Source organism: Lates calcarifer, linkage group LG6 (genome assembly GCF_001640805.2).
Source record: "Lates calcarifer isolate ASB-BC8 linkage group LG6, TLL_Latcal_v3, whole genome shotgun sequence".
Taxonomy (NCBI): domain Eukaryota; kingdom Metazoa; phylum Chordata; class Actinopteri; family Centropomidae; genus Lates; species Lates calcarifer.
The window spans coordinates 13,189,159-13,210,038 of record NC_066838.1 but is presented as its reverse complement, the minus strand read 5'-3'; the positions used below and the strand labels follow the sequence as shown (position 1 = coordinate 13,210,038).

The following is a 20,880-nucleotide window of genomic DNA, read 5'->3' as shown; positions in this document are numbered from 1 at the left end:
AATGACAATTGGGAAATAATACGCGATGATGTAGGCTAAAATATGTGCTACAATTACATCACATTTCATATCAGGGACATCTTGGGCAGATTTTTAGCTCATATCATAATTTCCTTAGAGTCTTGTGTCACCTGTCTGACAGGGACAACCGCAGATCTGTGAGTTTAAAGTTTAATGGCTGGAGCAATGGGAGCAAGGGGAATAGGTCTACATACAGTATTGATGACTCCCTTTTCATCAACCACCACCTCCTCGACCTCTCCCTCCTCAGATATGATGACCACTGTCTGGCAATATAGGGATCATTCTGCCTGATCCCACCAGACGCAGAGAGTGGCGGATAATCATTGAGTTTTAAGGTGGTTTTTCCAAGGATGGGTTGGATTTAGTGGGAAATTGAGGTGGAGGGCGTGGAAGGTTTGGGGAGCGATGGCCTGTGATATTTCTATTGGGAAATGTTGGTATAGCTGAGCAGCGCGGGGTACAAGTTAAATGCTGTGTCAGTCCCAGTTTGCAGGTCAGTCAGTCTGGCCCGCTAGAACAGTGCTCTGAGGTCCTCAGCAGCATGGGGCAGATAATCATTGCCAACAGTCAGAGGCAATATGCTCAGGATTGGATTTTTAAAGCCTGTTAAAATATTACTGAGGTGATTAATATTGAAATATGCGCATGTCTTTCAGCTGTCTGTCTCCCTTTCTCCCTATTCTCTTCTTGATTTGTTCCCCTTAGTATTCACACTCACCTGAAATTTCAACATTATGCATTATGTTGATGAAATGTCTTTTTTTTTTTTTTAATTCAGTGCAACTGCTTTATCATTTCACTTTCTCTGACGTCACTGTGACTCACACAGATTCCACTGTCACCAATAGAACAAGAGCCACTGGAGAATCAGCACTGGGCTGTTTGAGTTATTAGTTTGTTAAATAATTAATTTCATATATTATGATACACCTAGAATAAATCTCTGTCTTTTGTGCACACGCCTGCATAATTTGAGCTCTAGCTTTTCTTTCTTCTGTTCTGTGTAAACAAGTAAGAGAGGAGCAGGAACTTATTTATGGCCACATTATTCATGTTATATTTCTCTTCTGCTATGGCTGGTTTGTCTGCATGTTTTCTTAAAGACATACTAATTCTTCAATTCAGCCATCCACAGCAGCATTTAAATAACACTACTACTGATCTACTCTACTAATAACTCTATACTTTTAATGTTCTTTCATGAATGAAATGTATGGCACAAAACAAACCAAACCTCTCTTGCAAGCAGAGTAGTAATGGATGGAACTATCTCAGCAGTCGGTAATATATATCACACATCCTATAAATGTATATGTGACATGTCATGTTTTATTTTGAGACAGCAGCACCATCACACAGTCCACACCAGAACAGGGAGTGTGACCAACACACACTGAGCATCAGCTCTGAGGGATGATGACATGTCCCCATGAGGCACGTAGCTGCCGGAGGGCCGTCACTCCCGGGGGAAACACTGCTCATGTCTCCCACAGTTAACACTGACAGGAATCCGGCTATCGAGACCTCATTCTTTGCTATGTAGATTACTGTCTTGTAAATCAATTTAGAGGTCATTAGGGATATAAAGAGGTGATTTGAGGGAGGTCTGAAACCAGGGAGAGCTGTACAGTTGCAGAAAAAGATTCTAGAAAAAGACATCCATATTGATGCATTTACAATCATGTCTGTACAAGAAGAGCAACACGTGAATCACTGATACATCTGGTGCTTATTTCAGTCTGACCCTGAGGCTGCTGTGGGATATATCGCAGAGTAAAAAAGAAAAGAAATGGAGGTCTTGCCACACAGAAAATATGTCACATTTTTAGCGAAATAAGTCAAAGATAAATATCAGGTTTGTTTATTCAGGCCCACTAGTCCACACATGACATTGTTCTTGCGCGCTGATAAAAAATGCTTCATTTTCCCCCTGACTTACCTGAGCATGTGTGTTTACTGTACAGTAAGCAGAGTGCACGGGCGTGGATGTGTCTACATCCTGGTGCTGTGCTGTTTCATTAGGTTCTGATTATGGGGCCTGATGCAGAGTGACAGTGTGCAGATTGAGTTGCACAGCCACTCTAATTCTCTCTATTAATAACAACCCCGTACACTGCCGTCCTGAACCACATTTATTAATCACAATTTGTCATCTGTCCGATGCTCCACCCTCTCCTTCTCCCTTTCTCTCACCCTCCCTCTTCTTGAGTTGTGTTCTTCTCCTCCTTCTCCTCCTCCTCTTCCTCCCTCCCTCCCAGCAGGGCCAGTTACCGCCTGCACCTCCCCACCCCTCGCCTTCTCCCTCCCCTCACCCCAGTCTCCGTTCGCCTTCAGCTCAGAGACATGGTCCAGCATACAGAGGGATGTTCTCACTCTCCTCCCTCCCTCACGCTCTCCCGCTCGCTCACTTTAACTGCACTCTGGAAGGAGTCTGATTAATCAAAAGCTCTCTGGCTTTAATTGGCCAAATAACAGTTAACAACTTGGGCTGTGTGGACTGTTTTGGCAACAATCTATTGTCTATTATACTAAATTATAATAAAACAAACCAAAAAAAATTGCAATTGTGCATTGCATTGCATTTGTGATGCTCTTTTCTGGCCTTGCAACACATACACACCTTGTGCAGTATAATGCACCATTATAAATATGTTCAACCATTCACTGAGATTGCATGCAGTGGCCTTTAGGAACACATTGATTCTTTTTAGCATTAATCCCAGCAATCTGGAATTTCTATGTACACAGAATGCTGGCATTTAATCAATATGTATGCAGGGATGTGCACACTGTATTATTGCATTATTGGTTAGAAAATATTCCCATAACTAAAATCACATTTCTGCTCATGTCCCAGTCAAATGGCCCTTGACCCCACTCAGAAAGATGATTTATGAGTCAGCTAGTCCCCTAGGTCCTGCTCTGCCATTTCAATTTTCAAGTCGCTTTTATGCTCATTATATTGACACATTTAGGATATTCATTTGCCCCTGAACTGCAATTTCATCACACAGGAGAACTTTTCTCCAAGTTTTTTTTCCTCTAGGAGTTAAAACCATGTAGAGTGAGTCTGATTGTTAACTGCTCTGCGCATCTAAGCAGCAATGCCTCCACTGTTGTGTGTTGAGGTTTTGTGGCAACAGTGTTCTTCTAATTACAACACCCTCCACCAACCCTCCCATTCCTCACTCCTCACCCACCACAACCTACAGCCTTCTCACACAGAAACAGGGTCCCTCTGCTGTTTTCTTTGAGCAGAATGGGTGTTTGGGGGGAAACAGAGGCGATTTTCATGTGCAAATGTCAGTCAGTCCGCTCCCAGCAATCACAGGCCCGTCTTCTCCAGAGATCAGGGCTTGAGACACAGCCTGAATAATTTAGCAGCTCTGTGCCACCGTGCTTTAGGGTCGCAACCTTCTAAAGTGATGACAGAAAGACGTTGGCTGACTTCCCCCTCCCATTCACTCCCATTACCACTTATTTACCGTTCCTGATTCCAGGCAGACAAAGCAGAAGGCCGCACTGGGGAGGAGAAATCATCGGCGCTGTATAAACTGTGTCATAAAGCAGAGCACAACCAAACAATGACATTTTCACAGCGTCCCCAAGTCGGTGGCGATCCCCTCCTGCGCTGCGCTGTGAAATAAGCACACGCCGCACACATGATCACCCAAGCCAACAGTCACAGACAAAAGAAATGATGGACGCACACAAGGAGAAAAGGTCAAGAAGTGACACACAGCAGGGACAGATGTCAGAGCGAAAGCCCTACCGATGTATGAAAGGTGTGGATTAAGATTCAGATAGTGATGGGGGGGGGGGCATCCAAATCTTCTATTTTAGGGGAGGAGAGATTACAGTGAATTTCAAGGTATGACAAGGAAAAGCACGGAGATATAGAGGACAGAGTGAAAGAAATTGATCCGTCCTTCCGTACAGACACATTGTACATTTCTATCATTCAGAGGGAGACAGACAACATTTGGTCTGACAAGGGTGGTCATCACTCGTCTGCAGCAGGGCTGTGACAGCAACATGACGAGGATGAATGGACTGTCCAGCTATCCCAACCAAGACACATGCTGCTGGAGGAATAATACATTTTTCTGCTTCATAATTTCTTTCAGTCATGATCAAGTCCTCCACATCTCTTGTTCAATTATCCTGCACTTCTTTCACACGTATATTTCTGGCCAAAAATCATGCAGTCAAGAATTTGTATACACCTAACATACATACCCGTATCTACTGCTGCAGAATTTGTATCTACTGACAAAATTGGCATTGATCTGCGGAAAACTGCACATATGGAAATCTAAGGTACAGAAACGACGAAACAACCATAGCTGAATCTGAATGTTTCCACAGTACAGGAGGATATTATTGGAATGTGAGCAAACAGCAGTGAATTGTGTATTAGTGATGCAGTGGGATGTTCCCATGGAGATGTCAACTGTGATAGCCTATTAGTCCAGCTGGTGCAATGCAGGATCGCTAAGACACACTGAGAAGAATGAACGGCGCGTCCTGCTTCTCTCTCCATCCTTCCCTCTCACCTGTTGTCATGCACCGCAGCGATACAGTCAGTCAAGTCAAACCTGGTCTGGTTACACTGCATTTATGAAGAGCTTAAAGTGTCAGTGGGCATGTGGTTTGACCTCGTGTCATGGGAACGCTCTACAAGGGCAGGCAGAGGGAAAGGGAGGACACGAGAGATCCCTCTGAATTATTGAGAGTGATTATTTGGTGACTTATGGTTGGTGGCTGTCAGGGACAGCATGATAAATTGTGCTATGCAAGAATTACACTTTCTCATTTCTCTGCCGTCTATTTATCTGCCTTTCTCTGCCTGACCACCCCTTCTCCATATTACACTCATCCCTCCACCGTCTCTGTCCTTGTACTCAGAAGTTCTCAGACTGACTTTTGGGGCGGCATATCCCCTAAAGTCCTGTAATGAAGCAGCATGATAGCTGTTGCGTTCACTTTAGGTTTTGTTATACTTTTTTAGCCATGTTAGCGCTGTGGCTTTATGGATGATAATGTCCGGGTGTCAGTCCACCTGATAGTTGATCAGTCCACCACTTTGGGCATGACTGAAATCACAACAACTACTGTATGGATTGCCATTAAATTTTTACTGCATGTATCAATGGTTCCCAGAGGAGGCATGCTACTGACTTTGGTAATACCCTGACTTTTCCTTGTTCACCTCCAGCAGCTCAACATCTTCAGTCATCCTGGGAAATATCTCAACATCTGTGTGAACACAGTAATAAAATAAGAAATAACACAACTTTGGATAGATATTCATGGTTTCCAGACAAAGAATCCTACTGACTTTGATGATGCCTTGACTTTTTCTCTACCTCCACCATGAGGTTGACACTTGAAATCTCACAACAACTATTGAATGGATTGCCATGAAATTTGGTACTGACATTATGTCCTCCTCAGGATGAATTTTAACTTGTCCAACACTTAAAGTTATGTCCAAATAACTGTAAAGCTAATGACATTCCCATCAGCCTCAGCTGTTCATTTAGTGCTAATTGGTAAATGTTAGCAGGCTCACACGCTAAACTGAGATGATGAACATAATACATACTAAACATTAGTGTGTCAGTATTGTTAGCTGATAGCATGGCTGTATATCCTTAGTCTTTTTTCCCTTTTCTCTTACAATTGAGGCATTTGACTAACAATCTCATCCTATCTCAACTTTTTATCACTATCATTACAAGGTAAACAATAATCAGGACCAATGTGCCCTGACAATACAGTCTAACTTGAGGCGCCAAGGTCCTGTGCAAAGGTAGTTGTCAAGAAAAATAAAAAATAACACCTGATAAAAAGTTAGATGATGTTTTTTTTCTTTTTTTTTTTGAGAAATTAGAGACAAAATTATTCAATAGGGATATGGAGATTTTTTTTTTTTTTTTTTTTTTTTTAAAGATGTGTTTTCAGTAAATGATGGACGAGGGGGTGTGACTATGCTTTTCAGACCAGAGAGGGAAGGTCATTCCACCTCTGGGGACCCAGCAGGGGGAACAGTGGTGACCATGTGGAAATATGGCCAGTGAAAGGAGAGCTAAATGGCTGGCATTGACCAGTGCGTATAGCCCTGGCCTTGAGGTATGGGAGTGTGGGCTCATACACTGGCACCAGGGTTTTAACCTAACTACAAACAGCCCACAGCAGCCAGTGAAAGAACTGCAAAAGGAAGGGGACGAGGGTGATTTGGTGTGGATGAAAATGAAGCAGCAGCATCATTCTGAGTAGGAGGAGGGAGGTGCGAGGGAAATGATTAAAGCTTGATCATGAAGCTGGGTTGAATCCCCGGTCTGTTGTGGCGCACATTGTTGGTGGAGTTCACTTAACGAATGGGTAAATTGATGGATGATGAGACGACACATGGTGGAGTGACAATCATGACTTTGGTTGAGCCCATTAAAGCTGAGAACTCCTCTCTCAATGAATAATAATTCTCCCAAGACCATGAAGTTTGGGGTTCTTCAAGACTTTTCATAGCTTATCCTTTTGCTTCTTCTTGAGTGGCTTTGTTTCCCTTTTTATTGTGCACATACCAGGAGACCCATTTCCCCATTTCTAATTGACATTCCCTGATGCATAATGTTTCTAACTGACTGATCAGGTATCAGAGATGGAGTTCTTTGTGTAAATGCAGACTGAATAATTCATACAGGGCTGTCAGAGAGAGAGAGAAGGGGCATTTTAGAAATCAGCTCGCTAGGCCCCTGACCATGAATAATTGATCTGAACTGATTAAAGTTTGCCATGATTACCCCTCACCACCCCAACAGATAAAACGCCACACCTGTGTTTGCTGTCTCCTCACTCATTGTCCTTTTTTTCCCTCCTTCCTCTCACTCAAACATGTGTCAGTTAACCACGTGGTGTTAACTGTGTGTGCTGGAATGTAAGACACTTCAGTATTGTTACTGTCTCATATTGTCAGTTGAATTTCTAGCAACAAGCTGAACTTCCCCTCCTTCATGTGCATTCATGAGGGTATTCAAGCAGAATTCAGTTTATTAAACACTGTGTTTGTATTCAGAACAGTACTGTGCTGCTGTTCTCCAACTCCCTGATGAAAAATACAATTAATCTATGTTTTAACTGCAATTCTAAATATTAGATCTTCATTAGCAGCTGTTGAAGTGCTGAAAAACACATTTTTTCTTCTCTTCACCCCTCAGGCAGTGGATTTTCAGGTAACCTAGACTGTCTCAAACACAACTATAATTGCAACAGGCATAGTTGGCAGCGCTACCTTGATCAACTTGTCTCCACTAACAGCACATCTGCACACCAGATAACACACATGCACACAGACTCATAGCAGGCTCATTCTGCATTGGGATTGCTTCTCACTTTTCTTAACCTTCAAAGTCCAACTAAGGATGGCACTTTGATCTGTGTTCCAGAGCCAGAGAAAGAAATGTGTGACAGAGAGTGACTTGAAGGAGGAGAGAGGCAGGGAGCGGGAGGGAGCATGGAAGAGTGACAGCTAATGACAGTAGCTACAAGCGGTGACCTTTAGAGCGATCACACAAGCATGACGAACCAGGCTCAAGGTGACAGAGAAAACGGCTACTTTGGAAGAGGATGTTGCTTTGTGCGTCTGTGGTTTGGCAGTCATGGTGCAGCAGTGGTAATGGAGATTATAGGTGCACGGATGATCGATAATACTGTAAATTTTGTCAGAGAAGAGTGGTAAAAGTGTGTAAATTCAGTCAAAGATAAAATAATCACTCAGATAAGACAACTGTGTGGGAGAACAGTGGCATTACCTTTTTAACCTTTATTTATCTCCACTGTATGCACATACTGCTTCACGCTAGGCCTCTATTCACACTCACACACAAACTTTTTCTGTTTGCCACTGAGCTGCATGGGAATTGCTTTGCTGAAGGGTCCATTGACAGTCATCACAGAGCAGATGAGATTTTGTCATTAACTTTTGCCACCTAAGTTGTTCAGTGTGGTCTGGGGATTCAAACCAGAAACCTTGCATCTCTTTAAAGACTGTATCATTGATTTTGCACGTTTAAACCAACAACCTGCTACTAATATATATGTAGCCTAGTTTGAAATATTGCAAACCACTTCCTAAAGATTTTTTTTAACTGATATCATACTTTCCAGGTAGCCATTGTTTGCTCTAAATATATATGAAAATATCAATGTGGTGAAGCTTGAGATTAGCATGAGACAGGAAATCAATCACAGTGTTTGTCACCTTTCTTTCTTGTCAGAGATATTGTGTTGTATTGAGTCCACAGCCATGCTCTGTTGTGAGACTGCTTTTAGCTAAATGCTAATGTCAGCATGCTAATATGCTCACAATGACAATGCTAACATACTGATGTGTATGTGAATGTTTATCATGTTTACTATTTTCGTTTAGCATGTTAGCATGCTAATATTTGCTAATTAGCTTTGTAGGTATTTGATCATAAAACAAATTATTGGAGAAAATGAAATTTTGTCTTGATGGCGGCACTAAATGAAAAGTCAGGGGACCAGCAAAGTTATTACAATTTATCCTGACTTCATGGCAGTTCATCCAATAGTTGTCAACACGTTTAATTTAAAACCATAAATGTGCCTCATGGTGGCAAGACAGAAAAAGTCAGGGGATCATCAAAGTCATTATAGGATTCATCCTCTGGAGATCACGAATGTCTGTATAAAATGTCATTGCAATTATTCTGAAAGATATTTTGTCAAAGTGGTGGAACAACTGACCGACAGACTGTCAATACCATCCCTAGAGCCATGCCGCTAGCATGGCTAAAAATCAGTTGGTCCACTAACATTTATTTCTCGAGAGTTGCCAGAGAGGCAAACTTTTGATGGAAGCCCTGACCAAATTTACATTACATAGTTTTTGAATTTGTTCCAACTCAATGAGACGATAAGTATTTTTTTCAAACTGTGAGAACACACAGTGAGGTGCAGATTAGTGTGAAGTTGCTCAGTATTAAAACTCGTCAGACAACTCCTCTCCAGCACACCATGATTTATTCACCTAATGTAGCCATCATCAGGGTAAAAACTGTCAAGAAATGTGACAAAGTGCTTTTTGTGATAGAGGACGATTTAAATTTGAAGTTTTTTCAAGTTGATCTTTCATACAGAGCTGGAATAAATGGAACCCAAGGGTAACGTATAAAGTAGGAAATCAATTTGAAAATTTATGGTGTTGCCTTAGAAAATGGTCAACATGGATGTAACCTATGCAGCTTGAAATACACACACATATACCTCTTGTTTACAGTTGATCCAGAACTCATGGAGGACTTACATTAGCAGGCCTAGGTCATATTTAGATCAACATATGTCTGTTAGGTAAATACAGAAAATTAATAGTGTAGCCTCCATCAAGAAGAAATTGTAATTGCACTGGTTGTTTCATCACATCAGTACAATCAGGTACAGGTCTGAGAATACATGGTCCACACTGTAGACCTGATCTACAGGTTTAAAAAAAGAGAAAGGGAAGAGGAAAAGGAGGCGTACAGGGAGGATGTGTCCAGTTTAGGTCCCTGGTGGAGGTTTTCAAGTGGCTGGGCGCTCTGTCTGTCCTGTCAGCACTGAGCAAACACCCCATCCTAAAAAGGAAGAACGGAAAAAACCTCCACGATAGCATCACACACGGCTGGCCAGGGCCTCACTAGCAGTCCACTTGTCTGCTTTCCCCTCCGCAGAGCCTTCACAAGAGATGGGAGGAATACTAAGAGAGCAGGCATAGATTTTCTGCTGGGGGGGGGCTGTTGGAGGGTAGTGGGGTTGACTGCCCACATCAAACTCCCCTCCTTTTCTCTCAACCCTCTCCCTTTCTCCTCCTCTCCTTCTCATCTGCCTGGCTCTGGAGGGACCCTCTGTTTGTCAGCCAGGCAGTGGAGCGTCTCCCTCTAACCCCACCCCCTCCTGGTTCTCTGTTTTTTCGCCTTTCTTTCTCTCTTTCTCTCTCTCTCTCTCTTTCTCTAAACCTACACCTCTCTCGTGCTCTGTGTCTCTTGTCTTTTCACAATCCCCGTTTCTTGCTCTCCTCGGGTCTGTTAAACAGCCTCTTCACTCCTCCTTTAAGAGAGAGCCTATTGATAAAGTCAATACAGACCAGAGACAGAGCGGGATATGATAGATGGCGTTAAACAGGGTGGGGTAGCCGTGTTGTGTCTAAAAGTGCACAGCAGTGAAAGTCAGCAAGTGATGATAATAATAATGGAGTGTAAGACTGCCTATAAAGACAAAATGCAGTCACTTTGTAATCATGATGGTAAGAAAGCTTGGCAGTGGCCACAAATTATAACAGACTATAAACCTAAAATACACACTGTGAATGTTGCCAGTGATTCTGTTTTTGCCTGTGACTTGAACGGTTTCTGTGACAGATTTGACAATTGTGATTACATGGCACAGCAGGCTGAGGCAGTTGACAGAATTAGAGGTTTACCAATCAGTGACATCGGGGGTTGAGGATGCACTGCTGACAATGACCAACAGTATAAATGAACACTCAGAACAACCTCAGTCTTGTGAAGATGTGTTTGTTGATTCTAGTAGTACTCCATCCAACCCCACCTGCTGGTGGGCAAACTGGTTGATCTTGGGGTTAATCCAAGGCTCATTGCTCATCACATGTGATTTTCTCCTGAATCACACCCGGCAGCTCAGACTCAACACAACAATTTCCTCCCCGGCATTTATATATACAGGGGCCTTAAGTATGCACATGATACAGCTTTGGTACCTAAAACCTGTCAAGTTATCCATGGATGGTTTTGAGGAAAAGGTAGGGAGCTTCATTAAATGGTGTTCTGACAATGTCCTTGAAGTTAATGGGACTAAAACAAAGGAAATGGTCATAGATTTTAGATGTAGTACGGGAAAAGTCTTGCTCACCATTGTCAACAATATACCCATTAAAAGAGTTAATGCCTATAAATATTTAGGGATAAAAACTGATGACCATCTGAAATTCAATGAATATGCCAGTGTGAAGGTCAAGAATCAGCAACAGTGAATGTTCTTCAGAGCGTCCTTTGGCCTGATTTTTGTATTTGGCAACATGCGCAACCAAGACCAAGATAAGTTGCATTGTGATCAGATGTGAACAGATGTGAGCAGCTCAGTTATGAAATTATGAAAAAGGCTGGGCATATCCTCAGCAACCTTACTCACCCTCTAAACAACAGGTTCCAACTAAGCATTTGATGGTTCTTTGGCCAGGGCCGTGTGCAACAGCAGTTCTTGTGCAACACTTGTATGGTGCAATATATTTTACTCTATCAGTTGGTTCTAAAAGCGATGCAGAGTTTGTGTCTCAGGGATCATGCAGACCACTGTACATAAAGTATTTATCTGTCCTTACAGATGCTTGGAGATGTAAAAGATGTGCAGATGTGAGCGTGTGAGTGCATGTGTTGGGGGGAAGGAGGGAAGACTGTATATTGTACAGTTGTGATTGGTTTTACTTATGACTGCTTTGTGTATTTCTTCACCTCAACCACCCACATTTCCCTATTTCTTGACCTAGCCAGTAAAGTAATGTGAGGTCTATGCAGCAATTCAAACACTGTAAAATTTTAAATGCTTCACTACACCAATATGTTGCACTACCATGCAGGTATGTGTAGAGTGTAGCCTTGTAGTGACTGGGCTATAAGTTAACTCTCAGTTAAAAGGGAAGTCCACACATTCAAGTCTATTTACAGATCATGGAGAATACTACTGTGAGAAAAATGTTGTGGGCTATAAAGTGTTTTGTTGCTCCAGAGGGAGCTGTGAGAAATCTGATAAACAGCCTCAAAAGATGTCACTTAAAGTGGAAAACTGAGCTTACCAGACCTCTGTAGCCCTCATCTCTGCTTGAGGCTAGCAGCTTGAGGCCATATTAGCCACTACTTACATAACTTACAAATCTCCAACCAAACTGCCAGTGGTCAAATTCCTGTGATGGTGATGTGAGTTTTTCTCAAGGAAGAAGAATGTGTGGCATAAAAAGCCAATATCTCTGGTTCTTCTACATTGATTTCAATACTTTTTTAATTTAAACTGTCCATGATGGGTTTTGCATTGTTATAGGGGTGTGATGCCAAATCAATGGGGTACTTTTTAAGGGAACAGATCACCCATATTACACAAAGATATATTTATGTCTACTGGTATTGTGCAATGCAGATAGTTTTCGTTTTACTAGCTTTTACTAGATAGCTGTCTCTGAGGTTTCTGTCGCTAACCCAAGCTGGCTGGAATTTTGTTTGTGGTGCTCGCAGCATTGAAAAAGATCAACAGCAATATCTCGTTCTAGAAAGACTGTCCCTGTTGTTCTAGAGTAGCCAGAGTGATCACTGTAACCAAGTTGTACAAAAACTATTTCTTCAGTACAAAGTAATTGTAAGGAAAACTGTTTGTCCAGAGTAATGGGAATGCTACCTTTTTCCAATGTTGTAAACAGGTAAACTAAATGTTTTTCATTTCCACTGTATTGGGGTGGATTTTTGTAATTTGGGCAAAACAACTCCATTAAGTCCTGAACTGGTCAACCCCAATCTTGTCCCCAATAGACCCTCTTACGTCTCTCTTTACTCTCTGCCTACTTCCTTTACTCCTTCTCTCCCTCCTTTTCAGGCCCATTCAGCCCAAACTCACTCCACACATGTTGAGATTAGAGGAAGAATGTGGGGCTCTATTGATTTTGAAGTTTGGTCTCAGATCCCCCTGTTTTAATATCTAATTCACTGCAAGGCGCTTGTGGTCACATGGAAAGGGAGAAAAAGGAGAATCAGAGTGAAAAAGCACAAATGTTTCCCTTGTCGGAGTTAGGATCGTTACCTGTTGTCCTATAATGCTGCATGTACTGGCATTTATACTCTATATTATGTACATCTCAAGTGCTATTGTTTAGGTTTGTGTTTGTAAAAGTGCCAGGGGCAGTCTATTGTGGCACACCACTGAGCTGCCAGGTCAGATTGCAGCAAACGCTGAAACAGAGGAGGGTGAGTCACAGTGGCATTTGGAAGAGGAGGCCCCAGTGGACAAATTCTATCATGCCTGCAGATGTGGCCTGCAGCTGGGGCAGGTGGATCACAAACTGCCACAACAAGAGAGTCGCTGGAGATAGAGTAAGGGGGTGGCATCAACTAGATTACCGTGACTCAGTGCCATCCGATTATAGGAAAGCCCGTCTACCCACAAAAAGACCCCCACCCCCAACACAGGCAGGAGAAACTGTGGGTGAGGTCCCTCTCCAAAGGATTAAACTTGACAACATTTTCTGATCTGTCAGCATTTTGTCACACAAACCCCTGACTCTGTGTGACCTTTGATTGTTTAGCTTGTTTCCCCTTATTCTTTGAGGCAGCTGACACAGAAAGCGGTGTCATATGTGATTTTCTATATGGGTTCATTTCAGTGAGGCACACATGACAAACATGCATCTGTTTTGTTTTCCTCACTGTCTTGAGGAGCCAGGTGTGTAGCATTTTTATCTTTAAGGATTCTGTGCAACACAAATCAGTCTTAAACTGCGTGTTGGTGTCACTGAAATGTGGGCATTAATAGCTGACAGTCTATTGACTGGCCTGCCAAGTCTTGTTAGACCAACTGGCAGCTTTTCCAAGACCAAAGCCTGCATCACATCCTTTTATACCAGAAACAAACTTCCTTCCTCCCCTGCAGCTATTTATCTACCTCTCAATTCGTGTCACCTTTCATTTCTCGCTATTGTTTTCACCTGTCTTCTTGCCTGACCCCTGGTCTCTCTTGAAAGATGCATGTGGATTTCTGGCAGCTTGGTGCATTTTTTTTTTTTCTTTTCTTACCAACATGCCATGATTTTATCATTGGCCTGTGAAGCTCTCTTTGAAGCTTCTCTGCATCCTCTAAACATCTTCAGCAGCATCAAAGCCCACACATTACAGGGGTTTGGGCAGAGTTCAACTGGGAGCCACTGCGATTCAAGAATCATCTCTCCATCCCATCCCTTTTCCCCTCTTCTTCAGGGGTCTTGTTTAAGCGTAGAGCTGCTGAAAGAAAGGAATAGCGAGCAGGAGAGGAAAGGGGGAGGAGGAGGAGGAGGCAGCTTCTCTTCCTGCGTTTGTGTCCATCATGTGTCATGGCCGCTCTTGGCTTTCATGTTCTGTCTGGCTGAGTCTCTCCTGCTCCAGCAGTCTCTGTTTCCTTGCTGAAAATCTGTGTCCCTCAGAGGCAGGAGACGCTCTCTCCTCTGCATCCATTTCAGCTCAGCTCAGCTCAGCTCAGCTCAGCATAGCTGGGCTCTGCTTTCACCTTGCTGACACCAGCTCCTCAGCAGACACCTCCTCCCTACATGGGCTCAGCTGGCTGACAGGCAGCTGTCCTGTACAGATAAAGCAGGAAAGGACACACACTGTAATCTGAGTCACCATCACTGCTTCTTCTCTCACACCTTTGCTATTGCCACCTCTTTGATTTAGACACTTCTCAGGGAAGCATCTCATGCTACCTCCAAAAAATAAACATTAGGTGATGTTTTTCTTTGTTTTTACTGAACTTTGATCGAAGGTTACACAGGTTTTACTTTATGCATTTTGCGGTTTCATTCTTGTTTCTTTTACCTCAGCAGCTGATGATGTTCAAAGTAAACACAAAATGCCCTCAACAGTTCATGTTGCTGCTTTTTGCTTACGTTGGGTAATTTTACTTGCTGCATCTCAAGTGGTTAATTGTTGAGCCTAATATAGTGGACTTTGACTCAAACACTTGAGAAGTATTCCGTGTTTGATTACTACGGGAAGGGAAAATTCGGTCGCAGGGGCCCAAAACAAGCCAGCCACTGATGAAGACAAATGTGCAAACATGTGTTGGCAGAATTGCTTTTTGGTTGAGCGTGATCGGCTACGCTCAGGAGGGCGGAACCCGGAGTTGTGATTTATAGTTTTGTGCTGTCCCTGGACCACCACTGTCTGCTGCCTCCCACTACTGTAATTACCACGTGTGTCTATTAGAATAGTCCTGCTGCCCACAATGCATCGCCTCGGCCGACAGGAGAGGAGAGGAGAGGAGAGGAGGGTTATCACTTCCCAGAGATAGTCTTGTTATTCAAACAGTGTTCTCTACAAAAGCATGATACAGAGGAAGAGTGGAGAGCAAAAAGACACTGCAGATGATGAGATAAAGGTCAAAAAGAACCATGCTGAAAGGTTGAGGGGTGTATTGAAAGTGGGAGAATAAGAACAGAAACAGGTATCTTCCAACAGTAGGTCGTGTGTGTCTTTATTTGGATTCTATAAAGCATATACAAAATCTAGCTACAATATACAGTATTTAAACAATCTTTTACACTAAAAGCTGTTCAGCCTTAGTATTCTCTACTGCTACGGATCTGCTATTAATTATGTTCAGCTAATATTTCAAACAACATCAAGGTTGTTGTAACATCCTTTTTTATGTAGCTTCAACTGCAGATTTTAACAACATATTCAGTCTTGTTTTACACCGCATGTCCTCCTACATCCTATCTGCATCCCTCCCAAGTGTTCCAAAGTCTGCTGGTCTGGATTCAGTTTGCTTTGCCTTGGGCCTTATAGCATCTCCTAGTGGGCAAACTGCCCGCTCTCTTCAGTCTCATGAAAATTAATGCTTTGAATAATGCAATTCAGTCAATACCTTCAGGTACCTTGACAAATAAGAGAACTTGACATCTTCTGAGCTTGTTTATAAGGCGGATTTCTCTGCAGTGTTTCCATTATGGATAATTTTCTTTGGCTGCTTTATAGTCGGAGTGTGTCAGTCTACCACCCAGTCTTTATCAATACATTTGTGTCTGTCTGCATAAATTATAGTTTTCTTTAGAGCTAATAAACCTTAAACCTTACACAAGGTAACTACATTTCCTCCCTTTCTCAAATGAATCTTTTTTTTGTTACATTTACCTAAAAAAGGACTGAATCACCTTTTTCTTCTTCATGAGAGCTCTGAACCGATAATGAGGCCTGGCACTGAGCTCTGGCCAGTGTCATTTATGCTGTAATTGGCCTAAGGGTGTAAAGGGCAGCCATGCATCAGAGAAGACTAAGTGGCTTACAATGACAGGGCTGAGTGAATGAAATGCAGTTAGAGGGGTCTTACAAGTCACAAACTGAAGAGAGTTTATGAGCCTATTTATGACATGACATGTATTTTTTACTTTTATCATACATTACATATAACATTTTACCATTAGTGCCCCTGCATCATTTAGAGATCAAGCATCATATAGACTTAATTCCAATTTGATGATTTGATAATACCCTTCACAAAAAACCAGGATAATGAATATACAGTCAAATACTTCCCCTGAGCCCAGCACACATAGACCATTTGATAAACTTAGTACTTAAAAACAAAATTTTTAGTCATGACAATATTATAATATATAACATAATATTTCACACTGATGCCATGCCCTGTTTTCTGATATCAACTGTGAATATTATCTAGCCAAGGACTGTCTGTGCTTGTGTCCCACATGAGTAGTTTCTTACATAGTCTCCCATCATTCATATTCATTAATTTATTCTGCTGTTTACTCAAACACACAGCCCTACATTCCTCCTCCTCATTTCTCCTATTACAGGTGTGGTTGAAGCAAATATACCATCAACCAACAAATATATTACAGACCTAAAGCCAAACCATTCACATCCTTTGTAAATATGAAATCCACATCTCCATATAATATACAGAATAAACAAGTTGCTGGCAGCATTGCCGTTGTTTTAAATGGTTGAATCAAGGGTCATATGAATGATTGGGGTTACACAGAGGATGGGGTTGTGCTGTTCATGCTGATATCATAACTCATTAGAGGAATAACCATGGTCTCAATTGATCTCTGTGACCACGAGCTCAAGAGGTTCAGGATGAATTTGTGAGCCATTGATTTCTATGGCTTATTAAAGGTATGAGTATCTTACTATACAGAGAGATGTGAAAGCAGGATTACCAGGAAATAGAAGTATTGATTGGGTCAAGAAGTTGGGGCTTACATTACAAATTCTGACCAGGAGTCAGGATTTAACAAAAGAACAATGCTGACTGAAAGATATGGGAAAATATTCTGATGAGTCACAAATTTCTTGCTAATGTTTTTTAAATACAGAACATTAACGTTACGTGATAATAAATGTTGAAAATTAAAAAAACATTTATTATTATTATTGCTAAAAATTAGATAGATAGATTATTCTGTAAAATAACTTTTATTATAGTTGTGAAATAACTGTAGAGGAGTAAAAACTACAACATTTAACTCTAAAATGTAGAAAAAAAATATGTAATAAAACTATAAAAATTCAAGTAGTCAAGCAGAATACAAGAAGAGTGAATGCTGAAATACATAAGTGAATGTATTTAGTTACAGTCCATCACTGTAATCATATTTTTTCTGTCACTGTGTTTTTGTCCAGTAGGTGTCAGTGTCGCTGCATGTTTCATCTTTGCCTCTTGTTTGACGACATCCGGAATAAGGAAGTCCCTTATTAATTTGTACGCAGCTAGCTAGTAACACTTCCAAGGTGTGTGGCTATATCCTGAATGCATAGCAAATAAACAAAAGCTCCAGCAGTTATTACAACGTAAGTTCGCTGCATTTGTAGTTTTTATTTATTAAAAGCAGGTTTTAACTTCGGCGTTTCCGCAGTCAAGTTATTTGTGTCGCAGGTTTCCTTGATAGCTTACTGCTACATCAGTTAACCAGACTTCATGTTGTGTTTTGACAGAGCTCTGCTAATAGTCCTGCACCCGTCGTGCAAATCGCTTGGCCTGTGACAAAATGTCTGGTCGGGGAGGATCCTGGTCCTTCATAGTTGCCGCAGCGTTGACCGTATTTCTGTTGGACGTTGTTGTTTTTGCCCAGGCCAAGGTAAAACCTGCAGCTCCACACCTGATGGATACATACAGAAACTGTTTGTCAGGGTCGGCTGGTCGGTCATTTCATTAAAATGAATTTAAAAATCTTTGATACTTTTTTTTTTAGAGCTTGTCTTAGACAGTCATGTTGGTAGTTACGTGTTGTGGTATGTCATTTTAGTAATACTACAAGCTTTTCCAGACGTATGTAACATTTATACATGGACCTTAAATAAATCAGTCACTAAATGTTTTAATCAGTTCATTTGTCCATTTTCTATTGATCATTGTTATACACTGTTATACATACACCACTTTGACCCAGTTTTTTTAAAAATTGCAGAGCTTTGAGGATGTTCGCTGCAAGTGCATCTGCCCTCCCTACAGAAACATCACTGGCCACATATATAACCGAAATGTCTCCCAGAAGGATTGGTAAGAGAAACTCCAATTTTTAGACTTTCAGGCATAAACTCACACAATGTTTTGCCTTATAGAATCAGTGTAATGTTTGATTCCTTATTTTACTATACTGGTGTGTCTGTCAACTGTGAAGAAATGTTGAACACATGGACACTGCTCACTGCACAGTTTTGATGTGTTTTACAGTAACTGCCTCCATGTAGTGGAGCCCATGCCGGTGCCTGGCCATGATGTTGAGGCTTACTGCTTGTTGTGTGAGTGCAAGTATGAGGAACGAAGCAGCAACACCATCAAGGTACCACATTTTGTCAGAGTAGATTATTTTCTCATTAAGGAAAATAAAATGGTCAGATTTGTCTCTACAGCTTACTATGATTGTATGTCACAAACATGTCCATATTAAGTCTATTTAATATGTTATGTTGGCGTGCTTTACCTGGGAAAAAATGGAAAAGCTGACTTTCTATTCTCTTTTAAGCTTTATATTAGGTCTAATACATGTCCTGTCTAATACATGTCCTGAAAAATAAAAAAATAACTGATAAATAATTGTAAAATTAAATCACAAAGTCCTCTTGGTGACAAGCAGGAAGCAGTGTTGTTAGAGGTTGGTGCCAGCGTGTTAGCATTACGTTATGTAAGTACTTCTAAATGTTTTCTATCCTGTCAATCCCAGGTGACCATCATCATTTACCTGTCTGTTGTGGGTGCACTGCTGCTTTACATGCTGTTTCTGCTACTGGTTGATCCTCTTATCCGCAAACATGACCCCTACACCCAGCCGCTGCACAATGAGGAGGACTCTGAGGTAACCATTCAAACAAACAATACACATATACTTGAACACATACAGTCTACACATGTTCTTCATTTCAGTTGAATGTGAAGTTATTGTTTTAATTAATTTGTTGATTTTTGTGTGTGTTCAGGAGATGCGTCCGCAGGTGGACAGCAGCCAGGCAAGAGGAAACACAGTGCTGGAGCGGGTCGAGGGAGCACAGCAGCGCTGGAAAAAGCAGGTCCAGGAACAACGCAAGACTGTCTTTGACCGCCACAAGATGCTTAGTTAGACCCTTCGGCTAACCTCAAAACAGGTTTGAAATAGGTAATTTGACTGGGCTCAGTGCTATTACACTGGCACCAGCTGCACTATTATCAGCCTTTTCATTTGATGTGCACTGCACACTCTGAATTAGTATTTCCTCACTATAAAACATAGAAACACTGATCTAACAAGCAGATTTTTTTTTTTTCAAATTAATTATACGTAATACTTCAGGGGAACTTGCAGTTCTCTGTATGCGTGCTCTCGACTACTAGATTTGGAATGACTTGAAAAAATAAGAAACTCTTTTGTCCATTTAGCCAGACTGTGAATAGCTTTTAAGCTTCTTTGTGATATTTTTTGTTTTTAGCTTCTTACTAATATGGTATTATATTAAAGAGGTTTTCTTGTAGCATAATTTATGATGTTACCTCAAAACAGGTAAGCTTTATGTTTGTGAATGATCAGTTTAGCTAATGGGGTAGGGTGGAAAGAATACCCTATATTTGCTATTGCCAAGCATTGCACATATCACAGTTTAGCACTAATGATAATTTATTTATATTTAATTCTGAGTATATTTAGTGTCATTTGCTATAAAATGTAAGTAAAGGATTGTACATTTTGGGCTTTGTAATTTTAAAGCTTTGACATTGCTACCTTTAAAATGGCCCCAATATGTGCCTTTTTCTGTTTCTCTCCTTGTGTGAGTGAATGTGTTAACACCAAACTCCAGTCCAAAAGTTGGCAATTCACAGCTTGCCAAACATAACACATAGTATGGTCTACCAATAAATTTTTGGCAGGTATATCGTCCGCCAGGTAGTAGTTGTGTTTCTGTAACTAATAATTTATCATGAATTTAATAGTGAACCTGATTGGAAAACGGTTTCACCAGTGATTAACATTCTCTTATTTTGCAGTAGAGTTTGATGGAGTACGCTTTCCCATGCACAGAGAGAAATGGAGAATGGGGCATTAACAGAGCTTTAAAGCCATCCTCAAATGAATCAAATCTCTTCCACTGGAGAATGTCCTAAATCAGTAAAGCTGCTGATAATGCAGTTAAGTATAACAGAATCAGGATGCCTTGTGGCTTTGAAGGGCCCTCGCATACATCTTTATGTGTCAGTGAATTCTCTTCCGCATGCTGCTACTGAGGCTCCCTGCTGTGGAATTTTTAATATGAAAGGAAAGAAAGAAAGGTATGCTGATTCATATTACCTCATGCACAGTGCGAACTGCTGAAATTTGTCTGTAATGGTTTATTTTATCAGTGTTTTTGATTGATTTAAGTATAATTTCATATCACTGGTTTCAGTGTTTTGTATTTATATTTCTCTCCAGCATAATTGGAGCATTCCACTGCTCATGTCTATACATTCAGCTTGATGTGAAATAAAAAAAAAAAATTCTGATTGAGTACAAGATTTTTGTTCACTCCTCTGCATGTTTGGGGATATTCTTTTGATTCCTGCAGATTTTTC

The 20,880-nt window shown here is 41.2% G+C and overlaps 1 protein-coding gene across 1 annotated transcript; it reads left to right on the top strand.

Moving 5' to 3' along the window:
- The first annotated feature begins 17,512 nt into the window (after nt 1–17,512).
- Nucleotides 17,513–20,823, top strand: tmem9 (transmembrane protein 9). The gene is made up of 6 exons (XM_018666032.2): nt 17,513–17,651; nt 17,796–17,938; nt 18,269–18,360; nt 18,535–18,643; nt 19,025–19,156; nt 19,278–20,823. The coding sequence occupies exons 2-6, from the start codon at nt 17,849–17,851 to the stop codon at nt 19,416–19,418; spliced, it is 564 nt and encodes a 187-aa protein (XP_018521548.1). The 5' UTR covers nt 17,513–17,651; nt 17,796–17,848; the 3' UTR covers nt 19,419–20,823.
- The last annotated feature ends 57 nt before the right edge of the window (nt 20,824–20,880 follow it).

What these genes read in the sequence shown, in the direction of transcription:
- tmem9 (XM_018666032.2), top strand. Translation starts at nt 17,849, where the DNA reads ATGTCTGGTCGGGGAGGATCCTGGTCCTTCATAGTTGCCGCAGCGTTG. An exon ending in TTGTTTTTGCCCAGGCCAAG is followed by an intron (nt 17,939 to 18,268) that starts GTAAAACCTGCA and finishes TAAAAATTGCAG; the next exon opens with AGCTTTGAGGATGTTCGCTG. An exon ending in AATGTCTCCCAGAAGGATTG is followed by an intron (nt 18,361 to 18,534) that starts GTAAGAGAAACT and finishes TGTGTTTTACAG; the next exon opens with TAACTGCCTCCATGTAGTGG.